Below are 22175 nucleotides of genomic sequence, written 5' to 3'. Positions count from 1 at the left end.
CGAGGCTCCACCCTGTCCTCCCAGTGCACAGGTGAGCATTATTCAGAAAGAGTCAGTCGGAAACAGACTTCATCCGGGAGCAGCAGTCCAGTTTTTCAGCCTTCAGGCTGTGTTAGGTTTGAAGGCATGGGGGAGACCCTTGTCTGCCTCCTGGGTCTCTGTCAGTATCCTATCAGTTATTGACAGGCATCAATTTAACTGGCAGGCACTTTGAGGCTCCACGGATTGCCCAATACTAAGTGCTAAATGAAAGATTCAAAGGGCAAATACTGCTGGAGAGAGGAGACTGGAAGATAAAAGAAAGCTTAATAGAGAGCTTCGGCCTGAGCCTGAGCCTTGAGGAAAAGGTAGAGCTCAGTGAGGAAGGGAAATGCCATAAGCAAACGTGGCTCACAGTGCATTGAGTAACAATTCAATAGTAACTACACTTCTTGGAACTGAAGACTTTCTTTATGGAGATAATTTCTGGAACATTGAATTCCAGATGTTTAAAGAGATAGACATTTGGGCCAGGACCAGTGGCTCACGCCTGTAATCCTAGCACTTTGGGAGGCCGAGGTGGGCAAATCACGAGGTCAGGAGATCGAGACCATCCTGGCTAACATGGTGAAACCCCGTCTCTACTAAAAATGCAAAAAAATTAGCCGGGCGTGGTGGCGGGCGCCTATAGTCCCAGCTACTCGGGAGGCTGAGGCAGGAGAATGGCGTGAGCCTGGGAGTCGGAGCTTGCAGTGAACCGAGATCGTGCCACTGCACTCCAGTCTGGGCAACAGTGAGACTCCGTCTCAAAAAAAAAAAAAAAAAAGAGATGGAGATTTAGCCTTTGAACACTGGGAAGCCACTGGGGCAGCTTCTTGAATGGGGATGATTCAAAGAATGGGACATGATTTTCAAGGCCATAGTTTGGGAATATTGATCTAGGAGCCGTGTGTAGCATTCATCCATACTTTCTCATTTGGACCTGGGGTAAACAGTAACATGGATTTCATGAGAGCTGACTAATCAAGACTATAGTCTCTGGACTTGGAACATGGTAAAGCTAATTTAAAATGGAAGATTGACCATTACCTCCCTTCAGTGACTTCAGAAGAGGAATAAAATAAAACCTACCAAATAGAACTATTCTATTTTAGTCTTCTTTTTGTAATGTGTAAACTTGTGAACCAAAGAGTGACCTCGGGTGCTCCTTCCTCCCAAAAGCTGTCTTGTTCCTTTTATATAATTTATTTGATGATTATTTCGCCTAAATTGTCTTACACCTGAAAGCAGTTTCATATTAATGAGTTATTGAAAAGTGCAATTACAGAGGAGATAACATACTGTTACGAACTAATAAAATTCTCTTCTTTTTCTCAGGTGGCTCATCCACAATAAGCTTAAACTCTAACCAGGCTTTGGCAAACCCAGTTTCAACACACACCATTTTAACTTCCAATTCCAGCCTCCTGTCTGCTTCTCATGGGACAAGAATGCCATCATTATCTACAGCAGTTCAGAACATAGGGATGTATGGAAATCTGCCTTGTAATCAACCTACCACATACAGTGTCACTTCAGGAATGAATCAATTGACCCAACAGAGAAACCCAAAGCAATTGATAGCAAATCAAAACAACCCTATGATGCCACGGCCACCTACCTTAGGGCCAGGTAATAATAACAATGTAGCCACTTTTGGAGCTGGATCTGTTGGCAATTCACAACAACTGAGACCAAATTTAACCCATAGTATGGCAAGCATGCCACCACAGAGAACATCAAACGTAATGATCACATCCAACACAAGTGCACCCAACTGGGCCTCTCAAGAAGCAACAACCAAACAGCAAGAAGCCCTGACATCTGCAGGAGTCCGCTTCCCCACAGGGACACCTGCAGCCTATACCCCAAATCAGCCATTGCAACAGGCAGTAGGTAGCCAGCAATTTTCCCAGAGGGCAGTGGCTCCTCCTAACCAGTTAACACCAGCAGTGCAAATGAGACCCATGAACCAAATGAGCCAAACACTAAATGGACAAACCATGGGTCCCCTCAGGGGTCTGAATCTCAGACCCAATCAGCTAAGCACACAGATTTTGCCTAATTTGAATCAGTCAGGAACAGGGTTGAATCAATCGAGGACGGGCATCAACCAGCCGCCATCCCTGACGCCCAGCAATTTTCCTTCACCCAACCAAAGTTCCAGGGCTTTTCAAGGAACTGACCACAGCAGTGACTTAGCTTTTGACTTCCTCAGCCAACAAACTGATAACATGGGCCCTGCTCTAAACAGTGATGCTGATTTCATTGATTCTTTATTGAAGACAGAGCCTGGTAATGATGACTGGATGAAAGACATCAATCTTGATGAAATCTTGGGGAACAATTCCTGAAGAAGAAAGGGGAAACAATTTCCAAACTCCAAGCACTAAAAGGCAGTATTTTACAGAAACTCTGTAGAGGCTGAACTGTTGATGTTCAGGTAGACTACGTGAAGATGACATGCTTAAAAATGGAAAGCAGAAAGTAACTGCAGTGATGAACATTTTGGTCCAAATTCTTGTTTTAAATCTTACACCCGAAAGTAAAACATTGGGATCACTTTTCCCTGTCTAAACTCCAGGACACAGTATCCAATTTATCCAAACAGAACTGTGGTGTCAATGTGTAATTAATTGTGTAAAATAGCCTTCCCAACCAACTTCCTTTTTCCCTGGAAAAAAAAAAAGAGGTAATAGAACTTGTAGTTTATTTAAACCCCATGTCATGAGGAGGTACTAGTTCCAAGCAACAAACTCCTTAATTTGCTCTATAGATAGGTATGGTTTAATCTTTCCATTGTGTCTTTTCATTTAATTTTCCCGAAGCTTGCAGGATAGATTGAAATATTACAGGTTTGTTTGGAGTAACCAAACAGTGTGCTAATTAAGAAAAAGTCAGAGAACCTAGAAAACATCCAGTGGCTTACGGAATTTCTTCCCCAGATTCACTCCTCACTTTTACAATTTTCCCACAATCCTCTACTTCAGTGAGATGCTGTGTTTCGTGATTAAACAAAAATATAGAGCTGTGCAATTTGATTTTGGCTTCCACAACCAACATCTGAATCCATTCCAAATGAAATCTTAGATATAACAAAGGCTTGTCCTAATCATACTGAAATATTGGTGCACACCTCTCTGCACTGGATTTAACTTTTAAAAAAAAAAAAAAAACCACTGGACATTGCTATAAATGAGATTTATTTGGCTACAAATAACCTGGGATGTTTCTTATTATGATTGATGCCTGCTGGTTTGTTCCCAAGCTAAGTAAAATTGAGCCTCATCCTCCCTACTCATTTTGATGACTGAGGCTGGCTTACAAGAAAAGGAAGTTTGGAGACTAAAACCGAGATTAGAAAGTATCATGTTTTGGTTGGAGATAAGAACCAGGGGAGGCAAGTACCAGTGTGTACAAATTTATTTCACGGAATTTGAAGGAAAACATAATCAAGAGGGAAAACAATTTGTCCTTCATTGGACATATTATTTGGATTTGGGTGAACAGCGAAATGGAATGTGGTCTGTTAGGAGCGTTCTGTTCGTTCTTCTGTCCCTGATGGGATGAATCATTGCCACATGCTAGTTGGACTCTTCATATCCAGGTTTTGTCCCTCAGGGCTGAGCACTATATCAAAGAGTTTTTGTTGAGTCATTTAACCTCAGTGCCCACATACAGATCAGCCGTAAAATGGGGAAGATGTGTGCTGATTTGGAATGAATGCAAAATATCACTATCATTTTCCTAATTACAGAGGAGCAAAGGTTATCTTCAGCCCTTTCAGTTATACGCTCACATATTCAAATATCAAATGTAATTTAGCTGAAGTTATTTAATAACCAAGTCTTCAATATCTGTTCAAAGAAAAAGAACACACTTTGAAAATTCTGCAAAGCTCTCTCCCAGTCTTTAAAATGTCTAGAAGCACTCTCCTTCTTTACAATACCAACATCACTGGCCCAGAATCTTTCCTGTGCTAGGCTGTAAATGTAAATAAATTACTTGTTTTGTAAACTTTTGTAAAGAATATTTTGGTAGAAATACTTAAAACATATTCTTTGGGTTATATTTATACATATGTGAAATAAATATACTATCAAAAGGTTATATTTTATACAAAAAGTAAATTGCTACCTTTTGTATGCTAATATACAAAGTTTTGTATAATATGATGGTTTATTTTTAGCTCTACACTTAAACCATAGGTGGTTGAGTGGGAACTTTTGAAAACTATCAAGAGGCTTGTTAGACAAATTTATATTCTGAAACCTCAATAAGAAAGCATTCCAGGTTTCAATCCTTGTTTTTTGTCCTGCTCCCAAATTCTTTTTTAAACCCATAGTTCTTGTGTCTTATTTGATTCTTCTGCTGTGCACATTGTATTGGTCCTTGTTGCATGTAGTCTACTGTGTGTTTTCCCATTTTATAAGACAGCATTTCTCCATATAAAAAGAAAAAAAAAAAGATGTACATATAAACGCTTTTATTGTATGGCTCCTCCATGTTACTGTATATATCTGCCAGCACTTCCCAGTTACACTCCTGTGAGTCGGCTTATTTTTACCCTAACATAAATAGTATGTTTTGTAGTAGTTATCAAATTTAAGAGATAAAGCAATCAGAATGTTTGGATTTTCTTCTATCTTAATGTGAATTTCATAATTAATGTCTATTTATTCAGCTATTCATTAAAATACAGGATTCTTTGGGAAAACATGGTATAGTCTGTAGTTTCTGTTTGTTAGCAGCCTATTACCAAAGATGACATAATGTTCCTGAAAGCAGAGATAACAACAATTTGATAGACATATTTAGCTAAAACCTTAAGATTTACAACTTAAGAGCTATTGGAATACAATCTGCCATTTATAGAAATACCAGACCACTTAATTGTTGGCATTGTTTATCATCCTGACATAGAGAGGAGGTAGAAGTAATTTTTCTTTTTTGTTCTAAGTCAAAGACTAGAAAGCAGTTTAAGCAAGTAACTCGGTCTTGGCTTTGTGTTAAGCCCTATGAAGATAGATAACTCTGCTCTAAGTGAACGCACTAATATTACCTGCATTACTGTAACCGTACCATAACGGTAAAGATTTCAACTTGTAAAACAAGTATGTTGTATTGTGTATAATTTCATGTGTAAAAACCTGTTTTAAAAAATTCAGAAGTAGGCCGGGCGTGGTGGCTCATGCCTGTAATCCTAGCATTTTGGGAGGCCAAGGCAGGTGAATAACGAGGTCAAGAGATGGAGACCATCCTGGCCAACATGGTGAAACCTCATCTCTACTAAAAATACAAAAAATTAGCCGGGTGTGTTGGTAGGCACCTGCAGTCCCAGCTCCTCAGGAGGCTGAGGCAGGAGAATCACTTGAACTCGGGAGGCAGAGGTTGCAGTGAGCCCAGATTGCGCCACTGCACTCCAGCCTGGCAACACAGTGAGACTCCGTCTCAAAAAAAAAAAAAAAAAATTCAGAAGTAGTTAATGAAATCATACTTTCAGTCATCAACAATATTGTTGCTTCATTATGCAAAGTTCTGAAAACTATTCATAATAATGGATACTTAAAGGCAAGTTTAGTCTCTAGGAAGCTTCTAAACGAGTGAAATGTTGACTTGCCTCAGTGTTCTTTAGTTCACTTAAAAAGTTTGTATTAACATTCTATATGCATGGCATCTACTAAATACTGGGGAAATACAGACTAATTCTCAGGCACTGTGGAAATTTGCCTGGCCTGCTGTGTGGCGTTTTGTCAGACCAGGCTAGTGAACACAGGCTAGGTAAATACAGCCCGAATGGACATATTTACACAGTCCTTCTTGAGAGTCGAGGTTGAGAGTAAGATGGGCCTTTAGAGGAGGCAAGAAGAACCATTCCAAATTCTCCTGCACTGCTGTCTAAATATGTTGTTAAGCTCTCGTTGTCCCTTTCCCCTCTACTAAAAAAGTATGTGACATTATCTTTTTTATTAGCATTGTTAGTAAACCAATAATGAAATTGAATTTTTTTTTTTTTTGAGACGGAGTCTCGCTCTGTCGCCCAGGCTGGAGTGCAGTGGTGCGATCTCTGCTCACTGCAAGCTCCACCTCCCGGTTTCATGCCATTCTCCTGCCTCAGCCTCCCGAGTAGCTGGGACTACAGGCACCTGCCGCCATGCGCAGCTAATTTTTTGTATTTTTAGTAGAGACGGGGTTTCACTGTGTTAGCCAGGATGGTCTTGATCTCCTGACCTCGTGATCTGCCCGCCTCAGCCTCCCAAAGTGCTGGGATTACAGGCGTGAGCCACTAGGCCCGGCCTGAAATTGACATTTTTATATAGTCCCCGTTCCAATGAGCCTGGAAGGTCACATAGGAAATAAACAAAATCCACATTTTAAAAAAATGAATAATATACATACAGATTAAGAGAAAAATGTGTAATTACAAAATTATCTATGAAGCGCTTTGTGTAGCCATGGAAGTAGACCTGAGAGTGGAAAAGTAAGTACAAAAGAGAGAACAACTCAGCTCCTTCCCACCCTTCAGCTACCAAAGGCTGTTAAAATTGTTAATCATTTTATCCACAATTTCTCTTTGACATTTCTGTGACTGTTTTCGCACCCAAAAAAAGAGGGTTTGGGGCTGAAATAATGCTATATTCCCTTTCAACTCTAAAACCCTGCGTTAGATTTTCTTCCAAAACTAAGTAGAAAATTAGCCAAAAAAAGACTCACTAGCATCCTTTCTAAAATAAAGAAATTTTATTTTAGGAGAAAACCAATACTTTGAGTAATATACTCCCTTGGGTATATATTAATGAACTTTTGTGATCTGTAAATGACAGTGTAACAGCTTCTAATATCCTTCCTAAATACCTGTTCTCATGCTGCTATAAAGATACTACCTGAGACTGGGTAATTTATAAAGAAAAGAGACTGAATTAACTCACAGTTCTGTATGGCTGTGGTGGCCTCAGGAAACTCTCAATCATGGTGGAAGGCAAATGGAGAAGCAGATATGTCTTACATGACGGGAGGAGAGAAAGTGCACAGTGGAAACTGCCATTTTAAAACCATCAGATCTCATGTGAACTCCCTCACTATCACAAGAACAGCATGGGGGAACCACCCCCGTGATCCAATCACCTCCCACCAGGTCCCTCTTAACACGTGGAGATTACTATTTGAGATGAGATTTGGGTGGGGACACAGAGCCAAATATCATAGACAAAGTACCAGGAGTGTCCTAGGATCAGCTTCATTGGCAGCAATAAAATAACTAAAACCTTGTACCATGAGGATTAAGAAAACATATTGACCTTAGATTTTTAAAATCAAAACGCTGTTGCTTAGGTTTTTAAAACCACAATGCTGATCTGCATGCAATAATATCAATACAGAGCTTCTGTTTGTTTACATAAATAGCATCTTAAGTTCCCTTTTATCAAATTTAAGTCATCTTCAGCTCTAGGATGTGCAAGAATATACAAATGCTTTCTATAATACTTAGGATTCTTTCAGCAAAAGGGAAAGAGGAAGGGGGAAAAGAGACAATAACATATAAAATATGGCATACATATATAGAAACTTCTTTTGGGGTTCTTTCAGTAAAAAGAGGATAGGATACGAGAAAGGATGGAAAGAAAGCGTGTCTCCAATAGGCTTAGAAAAAAGAATGTACTGCTTAACATAACTAAAACTTCTGGGAGATACTGGGTTTAGGCATGGCTGTATACAGCAGCTCAACAATGTCATCAAGAATTGGTTCTTTTATGTCTCTCACTTTTGTTTCCCTGTGTCTTGTCTCCATCCTTGGGCATGCCCTTCTCTTATATTGGCAAAGTGATTGACAAGCTCCAGATTTAACATCCTCATAAGTCCATGTTCAGCATAAACAGAGTGAATGTTTTCCTTTCAAAGACCTAACTGTGTGTCTCACAGGCTTTAATTAGGGTGTGTGGCCTTCCCTGAACATTTTGGCCAAGGAGGTGCAGTGTTCTGATTGGCCTGGCCTGAATCAAATGCCTATCCCTGTAGGCAGAAGTAGTGTTAATACCACACAAATTGAATGGGCTGAGGGTGAGAAAGGGGTAATCTCAAAGAAAAATCAGGTTGCTATTGTCAGGGAAAAAATTAATAAATATAAGAAATAGATGTAAAAAAAAAAACCTCACACATGTTTACTACCTTTTTCTGGCTGTCCTATGTTCATACACACCGTATTCCCCATATCTTCAATTACAAAATCTCACTAATAATCCAAATACACTCACCTGCTTCCTATGGAGAGACAATCTAAATCTCATCTGTTTACTGCATTCACCTCCTAGACCAGCACACCTAGTTGAGGTAAACTCTTTTGCAAGTAAAGATGGACCAGTAACCTAAGCCCAAAAGATGTTTATTCACCTCCAGTGTATGCAATAACCATTCAGTGTGGAAAGAGAACAGGATAATGGTAATGATAAGTTCTACTTGGGAGAGAAACTAAACTGTACAGATAACATCTTAAGAGTAAAAATTATTTTGCCCTTGAGCTTTCAAATCAACAGTTTGGGGGAGAAGAGACATAAAAACTTTCTTCTGTCATCAGGATGCATGCCAGTTGCATTTTATATTGAGAATAATTGTCTCTTTCCTCAGAGAGTATATTAGGTGCTTAGGAGGGGCTCAGAGAATCAGAATTCTCTTGGGTCCCAGTCATATCTCCTGCTACCATTCCTATCTCTCTGACTTAGTATACAACAACTTTAGCTTAGGATTGAGAATTCAACATTCTTTAAAAAGTCTCAACTGATTTCTAATTAGAGAAACAAAAACCAATTCAAATATTTGATGTGTCAGGGAGATTTTAATGCAAGGAATTGGTTACACAGGTGATGGACAGCAGAGATGCCACATAGAAAATGGTGAGAACCATTCAGAGATGAATAAAAGCAAGAAGCCACTACAGCTTCTAGGATGAAAGGGCAAAAAGACAAGGAGCCAGGATCACTAAGCAGATGCTGCAACATTGGCTGGCCAGTCTGGTAGGAGCCAGATCCAGGGAGAAGTTTCAGCTGTTAATGGAAATATCACTTATGACAGAGAGGGAGGAGAAGGAATACAATCCCCACCCTCAGTCATCTTCTTTCACTCTCCAGTAAATTGTCTCATTTGCTGAACTCAGCTGGAACATAGTCTGAAGGAGTGCATTACAGATCAGAACAGAAAAAGGGAAAGGAATACATGTGCCAATACATGGACCAGGTCTGATATAACAAGTCTGCAGCTTTCTCAGCAAAGCCTGATTTTCCTCCTTCTCTGTTTTCAAATACATTAACTTAATCTAAATTTGTCCATTTATTACAGAATGGTATCAATCAGGAAACTGTTCATCGCAGGTATTTGAAACCCCACCTGATGGTGGTTTAAACAGAGAAGGGTTTTTAAAATATCTCATTGGCTCTAAGAACACATGTTTTTCATGTTTTTTATTTGTAAAATTAGGTAATCATTTACAATTGATGTGAAGAGAAAATATTATACTATTGTATAATAGCATTTTCTTTTCTTAGTGGTATATGGAATAATGATGTGTCTTACAATCAATAGCATGAATGTGATGAAAGGTAGTATTTGTCTTGTGGAACAAGGGGTCTAGGTGGGCAATCCTGACCAGGAACAAGGGTCTAACAATGCTGTCGGGTACTCAGGCTATTTTCACCTTTCATCTCTGCCATGGGTATGCATAAAAGCCTTCTTCCTCATTCTTGTCACCAATGATGACAAGAATCATTACCTCAGCCTCCTGTCTATGTTCCAAGCTAGAAAAATGGAAAGGAAAACAATATGAAGGGCAAAAATGTTGCCTATAGCAAGTCTTTACGTTTTCATTTGGAAAAGATCACCCAAGCTAGAGACTTATAACTATACCTCATCAGCTCTGACTGTGTTTTATGGCCTTTCAGATCTTCAAGAGAGGCTGGGTGTCAAGTATTTAAAGTATAGCCTCTATAGGAGAGGATATATAGTAGAGTAGGTGGTTGGAAATGACACTAAGTAAGAGTATAAAGATATGTATGGGAATGATAAACATAAATTTAAGATGTTGATCATTTTGAATGAATGGATTATAAGAAATGTGACTGGGAAATTGTACGCAGAGAGCTTTATTATGATTGTGTTACGTTATTTTCTTAGGTGGATGGAGACTACATGGTTGTTATGTTGTTTATTTTAAATTTTTTTATACCTGAAATAGATCGTTTGAAATGAAAAAAGCTCAGTTATTTGGAATGACCACTAATGGCATTCTACTGTAAATAAATGAATAAATAGTTTTTGATTTAGTTATTGCAGGATGTAGATGAAATACACCGAAAATCCCAATACTAGATTTAAAAATAAAATGGGAATTTCAAAAGTTACTAAAAAGCTACAGAAATAAAGATTCTGTGGTACTGGCATAAGTATAGACATACAGATTCATGGAATAGACTCTCAATTCTATTCCATGGATCTATATGTCTATTTTTCACATTTATGGTCACTAGAGTTTTGACAAGGTACCAGGACAGTTGATGGGGTTGGGGAGAGGACAGTCTTTTCAAAAATAGTACTAAGACAGCTGGATATCTATATGCAGAAGAATGAAGTTGGATCCCTACCTTACACTACATACAAAAGTTAACTCAAAACGGTTCATAGATCTAAATTAAGAACTAAAACTATAAAGTTTGTGGAAGAAAATAGGTGTAAATCTTCATGACCTTGAATTAGGCAATGGTTTCTTAGATATGACACCAAAAACATAAGCAACAAAAGAAAAAATAGATAAATTGGGCTTCATCAAAATTAAACATTTTTGTGCTTCAAAGCCACTATCAAGAAAATGGAAAAATGGCCATAGAATGCGAGAAACTATTTATAAATTATACCTCTGATAAGAGACATCTAAAAATAGTTTTAAAACTCTTACAATTTTACAAAAAGACAATCCAATTTAAAAATGGGCTAAGCATTTGCATGGGCTTTTTACCAAAGAAGATATACAAGTAGTCAATAGACACATGAAAAGATGCTCAATATCATTATTCATTAGGGAAATGCAAATTAAAACCACAATGAGATAGTATTAATAATTCATACCTAACTAGGATGGTTATAATAAAAAAGACAGACAACAAATGTTTGCAAAAATGTGCAGAAATTGGAACCCCCATACACTGCTAGTGGGAATGTAAAATAGTCCAGCCACTTGGAAAAAGATCTAGAAGTTCTTCAAAAGGTTAAACAGGCCGAGAGCAATGGCTCATGCCTGTAATCCCAGCAATTCTGGAGGCTGAGGTAGGCAGATCGCTTCAGCTCACAAGTTCAAGACCAGCCTGGGCAACATGGCAAAACCTGTTGTTTCTACAAAAAATACAAAAATTAGCCCTGCATGGTGGCACGTGCCTGTAGTCCCAGCTACTTGGGAGGCTGAAGTGGGAGGATGACTTGAGCATGGGAGGCAGAGGTTGCAGTAAGCCAAGATTGTGCCACTGCACTCCAGCCTGGGTGATAGAGCCAGACCTTGTCCCAAAAAAAGAAAAAAAAAGTTAAACAGCATTATCCTATAACCCAGAAATTCTGTTCTGAAGTATATGACCAAGAGAAATGAAAACATATGTTGTCCACTTGAAAACTTGTATATGAATGTTCAAAGCAGCATTATTCATAATAGCCAAAAGTAGAGACGATCCAATGTCCATCAACTGATGAATGGATAAATAAAATCTGATTCATTGTTATTGTGGAGTATCATTTGGCAATAAAAAGAAATTAAGTACAGATACATGCTATAACATAGAAGAATCCTGAGAACATTATACTCAGTGAAAGCTGACAATCACAAAACACTGCATGATATATGACTGATTTCTTAGAAAATATCCAAAATAGACAAATCCATAGAGACAGAAAGGAAATTAGTGATTGCCTAGCATTGGGGGGTGAGGTGAAGAATGACTGCTAATGGGTATAGATTTGTTTTGGAGTGAAGAAAATGTCCTAAAATTGGATAGTAGTAATGGTTGTACAACTCTAAAAATACTAAAGACACTGACCTGTACACCTCAAAGGGGAAAATTTTATGGTGTGTGATTTATATCTCAATAAAGCCATTTGAAAACACAAAAAAGATAAGGTGGCATCTTGAAAATAGATCAGTAGGTTACCACCAAAGTAACGAATATGCCAATTTCAGACTTGAAGTAAAAATCATGAATCCCTGAACATAAGTATCAATGACAGCTTTTGCCCTGATAATTTTTGTTGAACTCTGGAGACCTTGAACCTGCATTTTGGCAACTGCATAGGTTATGGGGAACAGGATACACAGGCTAGGGCATGCTCGAGATGAGGATTATAATAAAAAGATCCTCTACCAAAAGCTGGTACTCCATGAGATTATAACCACTGAGTAAGGGTAAAAATGAAATAAACTCTGCTGTGTCACAAAGGGGAAAAATTCTCCCCTGAAAATACATAACCACCAGTGGCATTCATATGAGTTTGGGCTTGCATTCATAAAATCGGTGTGTCCAAAAATATTTCAGTAGAGAATTTTATTTGGAGTGTCCCCAGTTGGCTACAACAGCAGAAAATAGAATCAAACTCTCTTAGGAGGCTTCAGAAAGTTTCTATAAAGTTTCAAAGAAAACCAGCACCAGATCCATTATCAAAAATCACAAAACACACATGTAAACAAAGCATCATGAGTGAGCACCAGCATAAACAACAGACAGCAGAACAAGACCCACAAAAGCTTCAGCTTTCAGAAATAGCAGGCACATATAAAAACCTGTTTAATATATGTAAATAAATAAAGTAGAAGATTGTAAATATCAACATAAATTGTCCGTAGTGAATGAAGAATAAACATTCTTTTTAAGCATGGAAGATTCATAATAATTGATAACGTTATAGGCCTTAAAATAGCATCATTAAATTTCAAATAATCAGCATTAGTGTGATCACATTCTTCTCCCCCAATCCAACTGTTAGAAATAATTTTAAAAGATAACATGGAAACTTCATTCATTGGAAAGTTAAAATTTTTAAAAAAAATCATCTAGGCCAGGCATGGTGGCTCCCGCCTGTAATTCCAGCACTTTCAGAGGCCAAGGCAGGTGGATTACCTGAGGTCAGGAGTTTGAGAACAACCTGGCCAACATGGTGAAACCCTGTCTCTATTAAAAATACAAAAATTAGCCGGGCGTAATGGCACATGCCTGTAATCCCAGCTACTTGGGAGACTGAGGCAGGAGAATTGCTTGAGTCCAGGAGGCAGAGGTTGCAGTGAGCCAAGATCGTGCCACTGCACTCCAGCCTGGCCGACAGAGTGACACTCTGTCTCAAAAAAAAATTAATAATAATAATAATCTAAACAACTTATGAGTGGATGGCAAAACTAAAAATATAGAAAAATACTTGTAATTACGCCAGACGTGTTGGCTCACACCTGTAATCCCAGCACTTTGGGAGGCCAAGGTAGAGGGATCCATTAAGCTCAGGAGTTCGAGGCCACCTGGGCAACATGGTGAAAACTTGTCTCTACAAATACATATATACAAAAAATTAGCTAGATGTGATGGTGTGCCCCTGTAATCCAAGCTACTCGGGAGGCTGAACTTGAACCTGGGTTCAAGCTACTTGAACCCAGGAAGCAGAGGTTGCAGAGATCACACCATTGCACTCCAGCCTGGGTGACAGAGCCAGACCCAAAAAAAACCACACACACACACACAGACACACACACACACACACACACACACAAAAGAAAGAAGGAAAGGAAGGGAGGGAGGGAGGAAGGAAGGAAGGAAGGAAGGGAGGAAGGGAAGGAGATGCAAACTTATACTTAAACAATAATAGAATATGTATGCTCTTTGAGGAATTGGAGCAAAACCTATTCCCTTAATTGCTTTCATTTATAAAAAAAGTTTAAAATGAATTTTTAAAAATTCAACTTGAGGAATAAGAGCAAGAATGCAAGAAAAATCTGAAGAAAAGTAAGGGAAATAACAAAGAATATATTTTAATTAATAAAAGTAAGGGCTAAACCAAGCATACAATAATAGGGAGGAATAACAATCCCAAAAGTTGATTCTTTAAGATATTTATAAAATTGACAAATCTCTGAAGAAATTGAGAAAATTGAAAAAAATTGAGAAGATGACAACATTATTAGGAATTTAAAAGGAGCATAACTATAGAAACTACAGAGATTAAACAGGTAATGATAAGATATTGTGTACAAGTTTATGGCAATAAAGTTGAAAATTTAGAGGTAATGAATGAATTACCACAAACTACAACTCACCAAAACTGATTTAGGAAAAAATAGAGAAGCTGGATAGCCTGATAGCTATTAAAAGAATTCAGACAGTCGTTCAAAATCTTGCCACAAAGAAAAAGGCAGGACAAAAAAAAGTCGGATTTTATGAAATAGTCAAGAAATAGTTAAGGCCAATTTTATATGAATTTTTTCAGAGAATTGAAAAAGAAGGAACACGTTTCAATTTCCAACTCAATTTTCTTTTTTTTTTTTTTTTGGGATGGAGTCTCGCTCTGTGGCACAGGCTGGAGTGCAGTGGTGCAATCTTGGCTCAACCTCTGCTTCCTGGGTTCAAGTGGTACTTCCTGTCTCAGCTTCCAGAGTAGCTGGGACTACAGGCACATGCTACTATGCCTGGCTAAATTTTGTGTTTTTAGTAGAGACAGGGTTTCACCATGTTGGCCAGGCTGGTCTTGAACTCCTGACTTCAGGTCATCTGCCTGCCTCGGCCTCCCGAAGTGCTGGGATTAAAGGCGTGAGCCACCGCGCCTGGCCTCCAACTCAATTTTTAAAGCTGGCATAATCATGCCACAAACATAAGACATGGCTGGCACATGGTAGAAAATTATAGACTAGTCACACTCATGAATATAGTTTCAAAAATATTAAAACAAATTTTAACCAACACAATCCAGTTGCATATAAAGACATAATACATTATGGCTAAGTTGGGTTTCTCCCAGGAGTACAAAGTTGGTTTAAAAAGTTGGCAGGAGCAAGAAGAGGATGCCCACTATCATCCATTCCTACCTCATCTTCTGATGGAAGTCCTACTCTCCCACTCAGTAAAAAAATACATTAAAATTGCACAGAAACAGAATAATCATAATTGGATAATCATAAATACATGTGGTTATTCATTTAGAAAACCCCAAAGAATCTAGCCAATTTTCTGGAAACTAAATCAATACACAAAAGCAGTTTTTATATGCCACCAACGATTAAAAAGCATAACTTGAAAATCATATTCACAGTAACATCAAAATCTAGGATATGGGTGGATATACTTGTATATGTGCGTGTATTGAGCCTTATATGCATAACATTATCAAATTCTATTAAAGAACATTTTTAAAGACCAAATAGATAATTACCATGCTCTTTGACAGGAAGATCCTATAGTACAAAGTCATCAACTCTTTCCAACTCAGAATTCCCCAGGGTACCTCTTGGTGATTCCATGCCTAATAATAATAGCACATGGGCAGTTGCAACTACCTGGTCTTGAAAAGGGCAAGGTAACCAGAAATTCAGTTCCCTCAAAGATAAAGGACTGGGTCACCTACCAAGAGAAGCATCCAAGAGATGTTCTGACCAAGGGACATCTACCATGGGTGGTAAAGGAGGGAGATGATGAATATCAACTGATGGCCTCAGGACCAACTACAGCAGTAGGGACTGTACTTACTCCATCTACATTTAAGCCTTTTATTTTCTTTCTATTTTTCAGGTACCTGTACCTTAAAAACTTGAAGAATCAGTGACAACATAGAGTGAACATAGTGTGAGGGTTGAGTGGATCTGAAGGGTGCAAGGGGTAGCAGTAGCAGATCTTAAAAGGGCTCCATCCACACCGCCTCAATCTATCCTAGACAGCTGCTGTTAAGATGATTGCCTTCTACATATTTCTTGACGATTGCCTGAAGGCATCGTCTTTAGCAGAATACTTGGGACAAGCCTTAAGTAGAAGAGAATTTCTGTCCCAACAGGGGCTTTCAACCAATTTAGGATGGTGGATAAATAGCCCAGATCCCTCCTCCTTTAGTGGATAAGTCTAATGTGTGTTTCACACTATCTTTCAGAGTTCCCAATGGGAATGAGCCCAGTTGCTCTTTGTGGTAATCTGCTTATAAATAAGTGGGCTCTTCTTCTTTCCAGGTCTCACTTCCTTACTCCTTCACAGTGCTTCCAGGTATCACCTTCCAGATAAGCTCCCTACATGCAGATCTTTCTCTTAGTATCTAGTGTGGGGGGAATTAAACTAAAACAAAATCTAAATGGCCATCAATAGTAGAAGAGGTAAACTGAGGTACTGTCATAAAATGGAATGTAATGCTACAGGAAAAGGGAATGAGCTAAACACTTCAACATATTGTTGAATGAAAGAAGCAAGTCACACACAAAAAACCCTACACCTTGATTCTATTTTTTAAAAATATTTTAAAAGGCCAAACTAAACAAAATGTTATTTAATAATACATACTGCAAACCAAAAATAAAATTCTAAGCTCCCCAACTGACTGAATTGACCCCTTTTTGGCCAAGGGGATCCCAAAGAAACCTGACAAGTTCAGGCCATGATGGGAAGGAGTCAGACATGTCTCATTATGTACTCCTCCCTTTGGAGTTTAGATATATCTGACCAGCATTAACATTAAAACAGTGATCTTGAGACTGACGAAGCAGGCTCTTGATAGCAATAAGATACCAAATTCCAACCTGACTCTGGTGTAGCATTACATGACAAATAGCAGGCCTTGAGGGAAGTCAAAGTGCTTTACTGCCAAATATATTTCTTTGACATATATTGAAATAGCCCTGCAAAGCTGTCTCTTGTGGGGGAAATGTGCGTTCTGTAGAAAATCTCCTTCCCTTACTATGTCTTTTCTGCAGAGTCTGACATCATTTAAGGCCTGCTAAGAGACGTTTTCTCTGAAGCCTGCTACTTGAAGGCTTTATCTACATGATAAGAACCTTGGCTTCCACAACCTCTCCTTTTATCGTAACTCAATATTTCTTTATGCTGGCTTCAGCTCTTCAGGCAGAGCTTAACTCTTGTGACCAATTGCTAATTAGGAAATCTTTGAATCCATAATGACTTGGAAGTCCCCCCACCACCCAACTCCCCTACTGCTTCAAGATATCCCACTTTTCCAGGCTGAACCAATGTATACCTTCCATGCATTGATTTATGTCTTTGCCTGTAACTTCTGTCTCCCTAAAACATATAAAACCAAGCTGCAACCCGACCACCTTGGGCCCATGTTGTCAGGAAGGACCTCTTGAGGCCGTGTCACAGGTCATAGTCCATAACCTTAGCAAAATAAACCTTTAAATTGATTGAGACCTGTCTCAGATACTTTTTGGTTGATAATGCAGATTGGCAAAACCGCAAAGAAAAGCAAGAGACTGATTCCTATAAAAGCCAGCCTAATGGTTGCCTCTGGGGAACAAAGAGAGCTTTTAAGGTACTGGTAGTGTTCTGTTTCTTAACCTAGTTGTTGCATATGCCAATATTTGTTATCTTATCTTGGCAGTTTTTATGGTTTTCTTTAAACACAAGTAAAACGTGCATACAACCTGTCTATTCATTTTCTTTGCTGTGCAGCCTGATATTGGGATTGGTGACTTTGATGATGAGCTAGGTTGCTGTTCCATGATGGCTGTGTGATTCCTCTTTGAGAAAACATTGTGAGCAATCTCAGCCCAGTAAGGTTTGTTGCACAGCAGCAGCACATCCAGCTCCTTGACGCTGGATACTAGGAACTTCCGGAAGCCACTAGGCAGCATGTGCTTTGTCTTCTTGTTGCTCCCATAACCAGTGTTGGACATCAAGTTCTGGCCATTGACTCTTCTGCATACCCTGTTGTTAATACCTCCAGGTGTCCACCAGTTACACTTAATTTTGACATATTCATCTGTCCTGATGATGAACTTCTTGGTCCTCTTTATGACAATGTTGGGCTCTATGAGGGTTCTGAGTATGGCCATGATGCTGAATAGGAGATGACTGCCACCTTCATAGGCAGCATCACAGAAGACACTTTATTTATATTTTGTGTATTTAATATGTTTTACAAGAAACAATTTTTAAATGCTGTGAAATTAAGAATGTGAAAAACGGAAGGAGCATTGCAACCGATCAACCAATTGATCATTAAGTATGAGGATTTTGCACTCAAATTGCCTTGTGTCTTTAAGTTTCCATTCCATTTTAGTGAAACCAGAAATTGAAATCAGAAAATGCATTATGTATGTGATTCATGCAAGAAAGACTTCAGAGAATAAAACCATATCAAAAAGAAAGGCCTTGGCCCTAACATCAAAAGATTTGTGAATGCTGGCACATTATAAACTTTACATTAAAAATAAATTTTAAAATTACGTTTTAAGTTAAAAAATATAATTTATATATGTAAGTATGTATGTATATAATGTATATATACATACACAATTCTGTTTAACCAAATTTTATTTTTATTTCTTAAATTAACTAACCAACTACCAGTTCTATTCACATCATATAAGAGGACATTTACTCTACTAAACAGTAAGGAAATCAACTAAAGATTGTGTAGGGCTTTGTTTGGGAACTAATGGGAAGTGAAGACAGAATGGCACAGAGGTTATGTATGTTTAAAAATTAAACTTGATTTTTAACATTTATTCCTGAAAAACATGAAACTTAAATATTAAGGAAAATTATCTCCAATATGAATGAATATAACATTAAGTAATCTTCAAAGTAGTTTTTACTCATTACTGATTCATATACTAACCTAAAAGCAACATGTCACTTTTCAAAGCACTAAAGAAAAAGTATGTATGAATAGTGAGAGAGATACAGAGAGAGATCACCCCCATTTATATATGTGTGTCTCCATTTGTATAATCCTGCCTTTCAATACTTACTAGAAAAATAGAAGATTATTCTACATCTGGTCTTTTGGTTAAAGTTAGCAAAGCATTTTTGTTAATCTTTGGAGTGATCAGAAGGTTTGAAAGATGTCTTAATCCTGCTCTGAGTGTGTTAAAGTAGACGTCTTTTTTCACTTTACAAAATCAAATGAGAGTGGTGTTATGAGGATTAGATTTTGACAATTCAACCCAAATGACTTTGTTATGGAAAAATATTCTGCATCCTTTCTCTAATCCAGAAAGTATATTCATAGAGAGGGCACTATAACTACACTAAAATATAGTTGCAAATATTAAAATTAAAGGTTATAAGAAAAAACACAGCTGTTAAAGGGCAGTGACTGAGTGAATTCATTTGAGTGTTACATGTCTATGATGATGTGGATTATTCAAGATTTTTTCCAAACTCATTTCAAAGATTCTCACTTTAGCATTTCAAAGGTAGTGGATAATATTTGAAAAAAAAAGTTTCATTTCTTTTAAATCAATAATAATAGGGCTTGAAAGCAAAATATGCAAAGGCTTATGAAATAATGTATACCAGGGAGTTCTGAATGTCAATTGTGTGCACAGATGTCTCAGTTGGGGCATAAAATACTGGCATGTTTCATAGCAGTTTTTCTTTCCTCAAGAAGTTATTTGCACTTGTGCAATGACACGAACTCTTCATGTGACATAGACAAAAACCGAAAATCTCAAAAAGAAATGGACAAAGATTTGGATCTCCAAATTTAACTGACCCTGGAAGTGAGTTATTCAATAAATAAGACATTGCATATGTATATTTATTTTCTTTTATTTTAGATTCAAAATATATTAAGGCATATTTCACCTCAAAGAAGCATGTTCAAACTACTTTAAGTTTTTGAAGTTAAAAACATGCAATGCTCCATTCAGAGAGTCCAGATTTTAAAAAGAAAGTTCAGTTAGCTCTATCACTTTTCCAGATATGATGCTTCTCTTCCCATTTCAATATATTGTCAAGCTTTTTGAATTCCCCCTGTTATTCCTGTAGTGACACAATTGGATTCAGACATTGTAGAGACTTGATTAGAGAGTTAGATTTCTACCTCTCTGTATAGTTCTTTCTCTTGAAACTGTTTCTCAAAGTATATGTCATGAAATATTAGTTTTGGGCTTTGCAACATACACTCAAAGGAATTCCATTTTCAAGTTAGTATAGAAGGTACTAGAGCCCATTTTTTAGAGAAGTATAAAAGATATTGGTGTTTTGGAAGTTTTCTCTAGCAAACAAAGCCGTTTAACTTATTTAGAAACTGGAATTTTCTAAGTTTATTTGGTGTTTTTCACATAACCCTAATTGATATCCTATGGTATAGTTAGCCAAATGCTGTTCTGTGTAATTTATCCTAAGAGCGTATTCTGGCTGACCTTTAAAGAATATGAATTTGGGCCGGGCGTGGTGGCTCATGCCTGTAATCTCAGCACTTTGGGAGGCCGAGGCGGGCGGATCACGAGGTTAGGAGATCGAGACCATCCTGGCTAACATGGTGAAACCCCGTCTCTACTAAAAATACAAAAAATTAGCCGGGCGTGGCGGCGGGCGCTTGTAGTCCCAGCTATTCGGGAGGCTGAGGCAGGAGAATGGCGTAAACCCAGGAGGCAGAGCTTGCAGTGAGCTGAGATCTTGCCACCGCACTCCAGCCTGGGCGACTGAGCGAGACTCCGTCTCAAAAAAAAAAAAAAAAACAGAATATGAATTTCTATAAAATGCAAACACTGATATATTTGTATTTGCAATGAAAAAATACTTTGCACATAATAATTTTAAAAATCAACATTTTACTGATTTGTTTTCAAGCTCAACACCACTCTTTCCAGAGATTACTTTTGTTTGCTTTGCCCGACTAAAGGGATACAGAGACTAAAGTCTGAGGAGCACTTCCTCACATGACATGGGATACTTTTCCGGTAATAATGATATCAAGAAACTAAAGTTTTAAAACAAGAGGCCAGAGTGGGGAAACACCTGACTTTTTGCTATGTTCGAGGAAAGAATTTGGATCTGTATGAATTGATAGCCGTAGTTTAAAGACTACATTTAAGGATTAAGGTATAAAACGGGGTAAAGGAATACTGGTCTGCGTTCTAAGCGAATGTGGCTAAGGAGTCTTTGAGAGAACCTTTTTAATTTTTTTTTTAGACGGAGTCTCGCTGTGTAGCTCATGCTGGTCTCTAACCCCTAGGCTCAAGCTGTACTCCCACCTCAATCTCTCGAGTAGCTGGGACTATAGGCTCTCCACCTCACCCAGCTGATTTTTTTTATTATTATTTCTTTACTAGCTGTTCCTAATATCAGGCATTGGTTATATGTTCATATCATTTTTATCTTATTTTATTATTTTCACTATTTCAACTTTTAGTCCTCTGGTTATAATTATTTTGTTATAGACTAGTCCCCTATTATCCACAGGAGATACATTCCAAGACCCCCAGTGGCTGCCTGAAACTGTAGATAGAACCAAACTCTATATATACTATGCCCAGATTCATTTTTCTTTCTTTGCAATTTCACAGAGAGAAGATTTATTCTTACCATATATCTTAGCCACCTCTGCATACAACTTTTTTCTTTCCTTATTAAATCAAAAACGTTCACCCTTTCACTTAAAGGAAGCACTTTATAGCGTATCTTTGACACATCCAAATCACCAGCATCACTACTCTTGTACTTTGTAGCCACTATTAAGTAAAATAAGGATTACTGAACACAAGCACTGAGATACCGTGACGGGTGATCTGATAAACCAAGATGGCTACTAAGTTACTAACAGGCCGGTAGCAGAGACAACGTGGATACTCTGAACAAAGGGATTATTAGCATCCTGGGCGCTACTTAGAAGAGCACACAATTTGGAAGTTATGAGTTGTTTATCCTTGGAATTTTCCATTTAATATTTTTGGACTGAGCTTGACCGTGGGTGACTGAAACTGGAAAGCAAAACCGCAGATAAGGAGGACACTTCTGTATATCATTGATATTTAATCTTTTTTTGTTGTTCGTTCCATTTTATTTCTATATCTCATTTTATCATCTAGTTGTATTTTCCTTAGCCTCTCACACTTTTCCTTTACATTGTTTGATAAATCCTTTTTAAAATTATTGTAGTTTGCATCATCTTTTTATTGATGAGTGCATCATATTTATTTCTTACTTCTTTCT

At 37.9% G+C, this 22175-nt stretch overlaps 1 protein-coding gene and 1 pseudogene across 1 annotated transcript in view; one reads left to right on the top strand and one right to left on the bottom strand.

The window, feature by feature from the left end:
• The window catches only part of MAML2 (mastermind like transcriptional coactivator 2), a 383751-nt gene extending 379014 nt beyond the window's left edge, over positions 1-4737 (top strand). Inside the window, exon 5 of the mRNA XM_025357169.1 lies at positions 1357-4737. Within this exon, the coding sequence (XP_025212954.1) occupies positions 1357-2372 (1016 nt within the window). The 3' untranslated portion in view covers positions 2373-4737. The remainder of the gene's footprint in view (positions 1-1356) is intronic.
• Positions 4738-17657: 12920 nt separating this feature from the next.
• On the bottom strand, positions 17658-18064 carry LOC112607313 (annotated as a pseudogene).
• Between the last annotated feature and the right edge of the window lie 4111 nt (positions 18065-22175).

Source organism: Theropithecus gelada, chromosome 14 (assembly GCF_003255815.1).
Source record: "Theropithecus gelada isolate Dixy chromosome 14, Tgel_1.0, whole genome shotgun sequence".
In the NCBI taxonomy this organism is placed as follows: Eukaryota; Metazoa; Chordata; class Mammalia; order Primates; family Cercopithecidae; genus Theropithecus; species Theropithecus gelada.
Note: the sequence above shows the minus strand (reverse complement) of the source record. Positions and strands in the feature narration are given on the sequence as shown.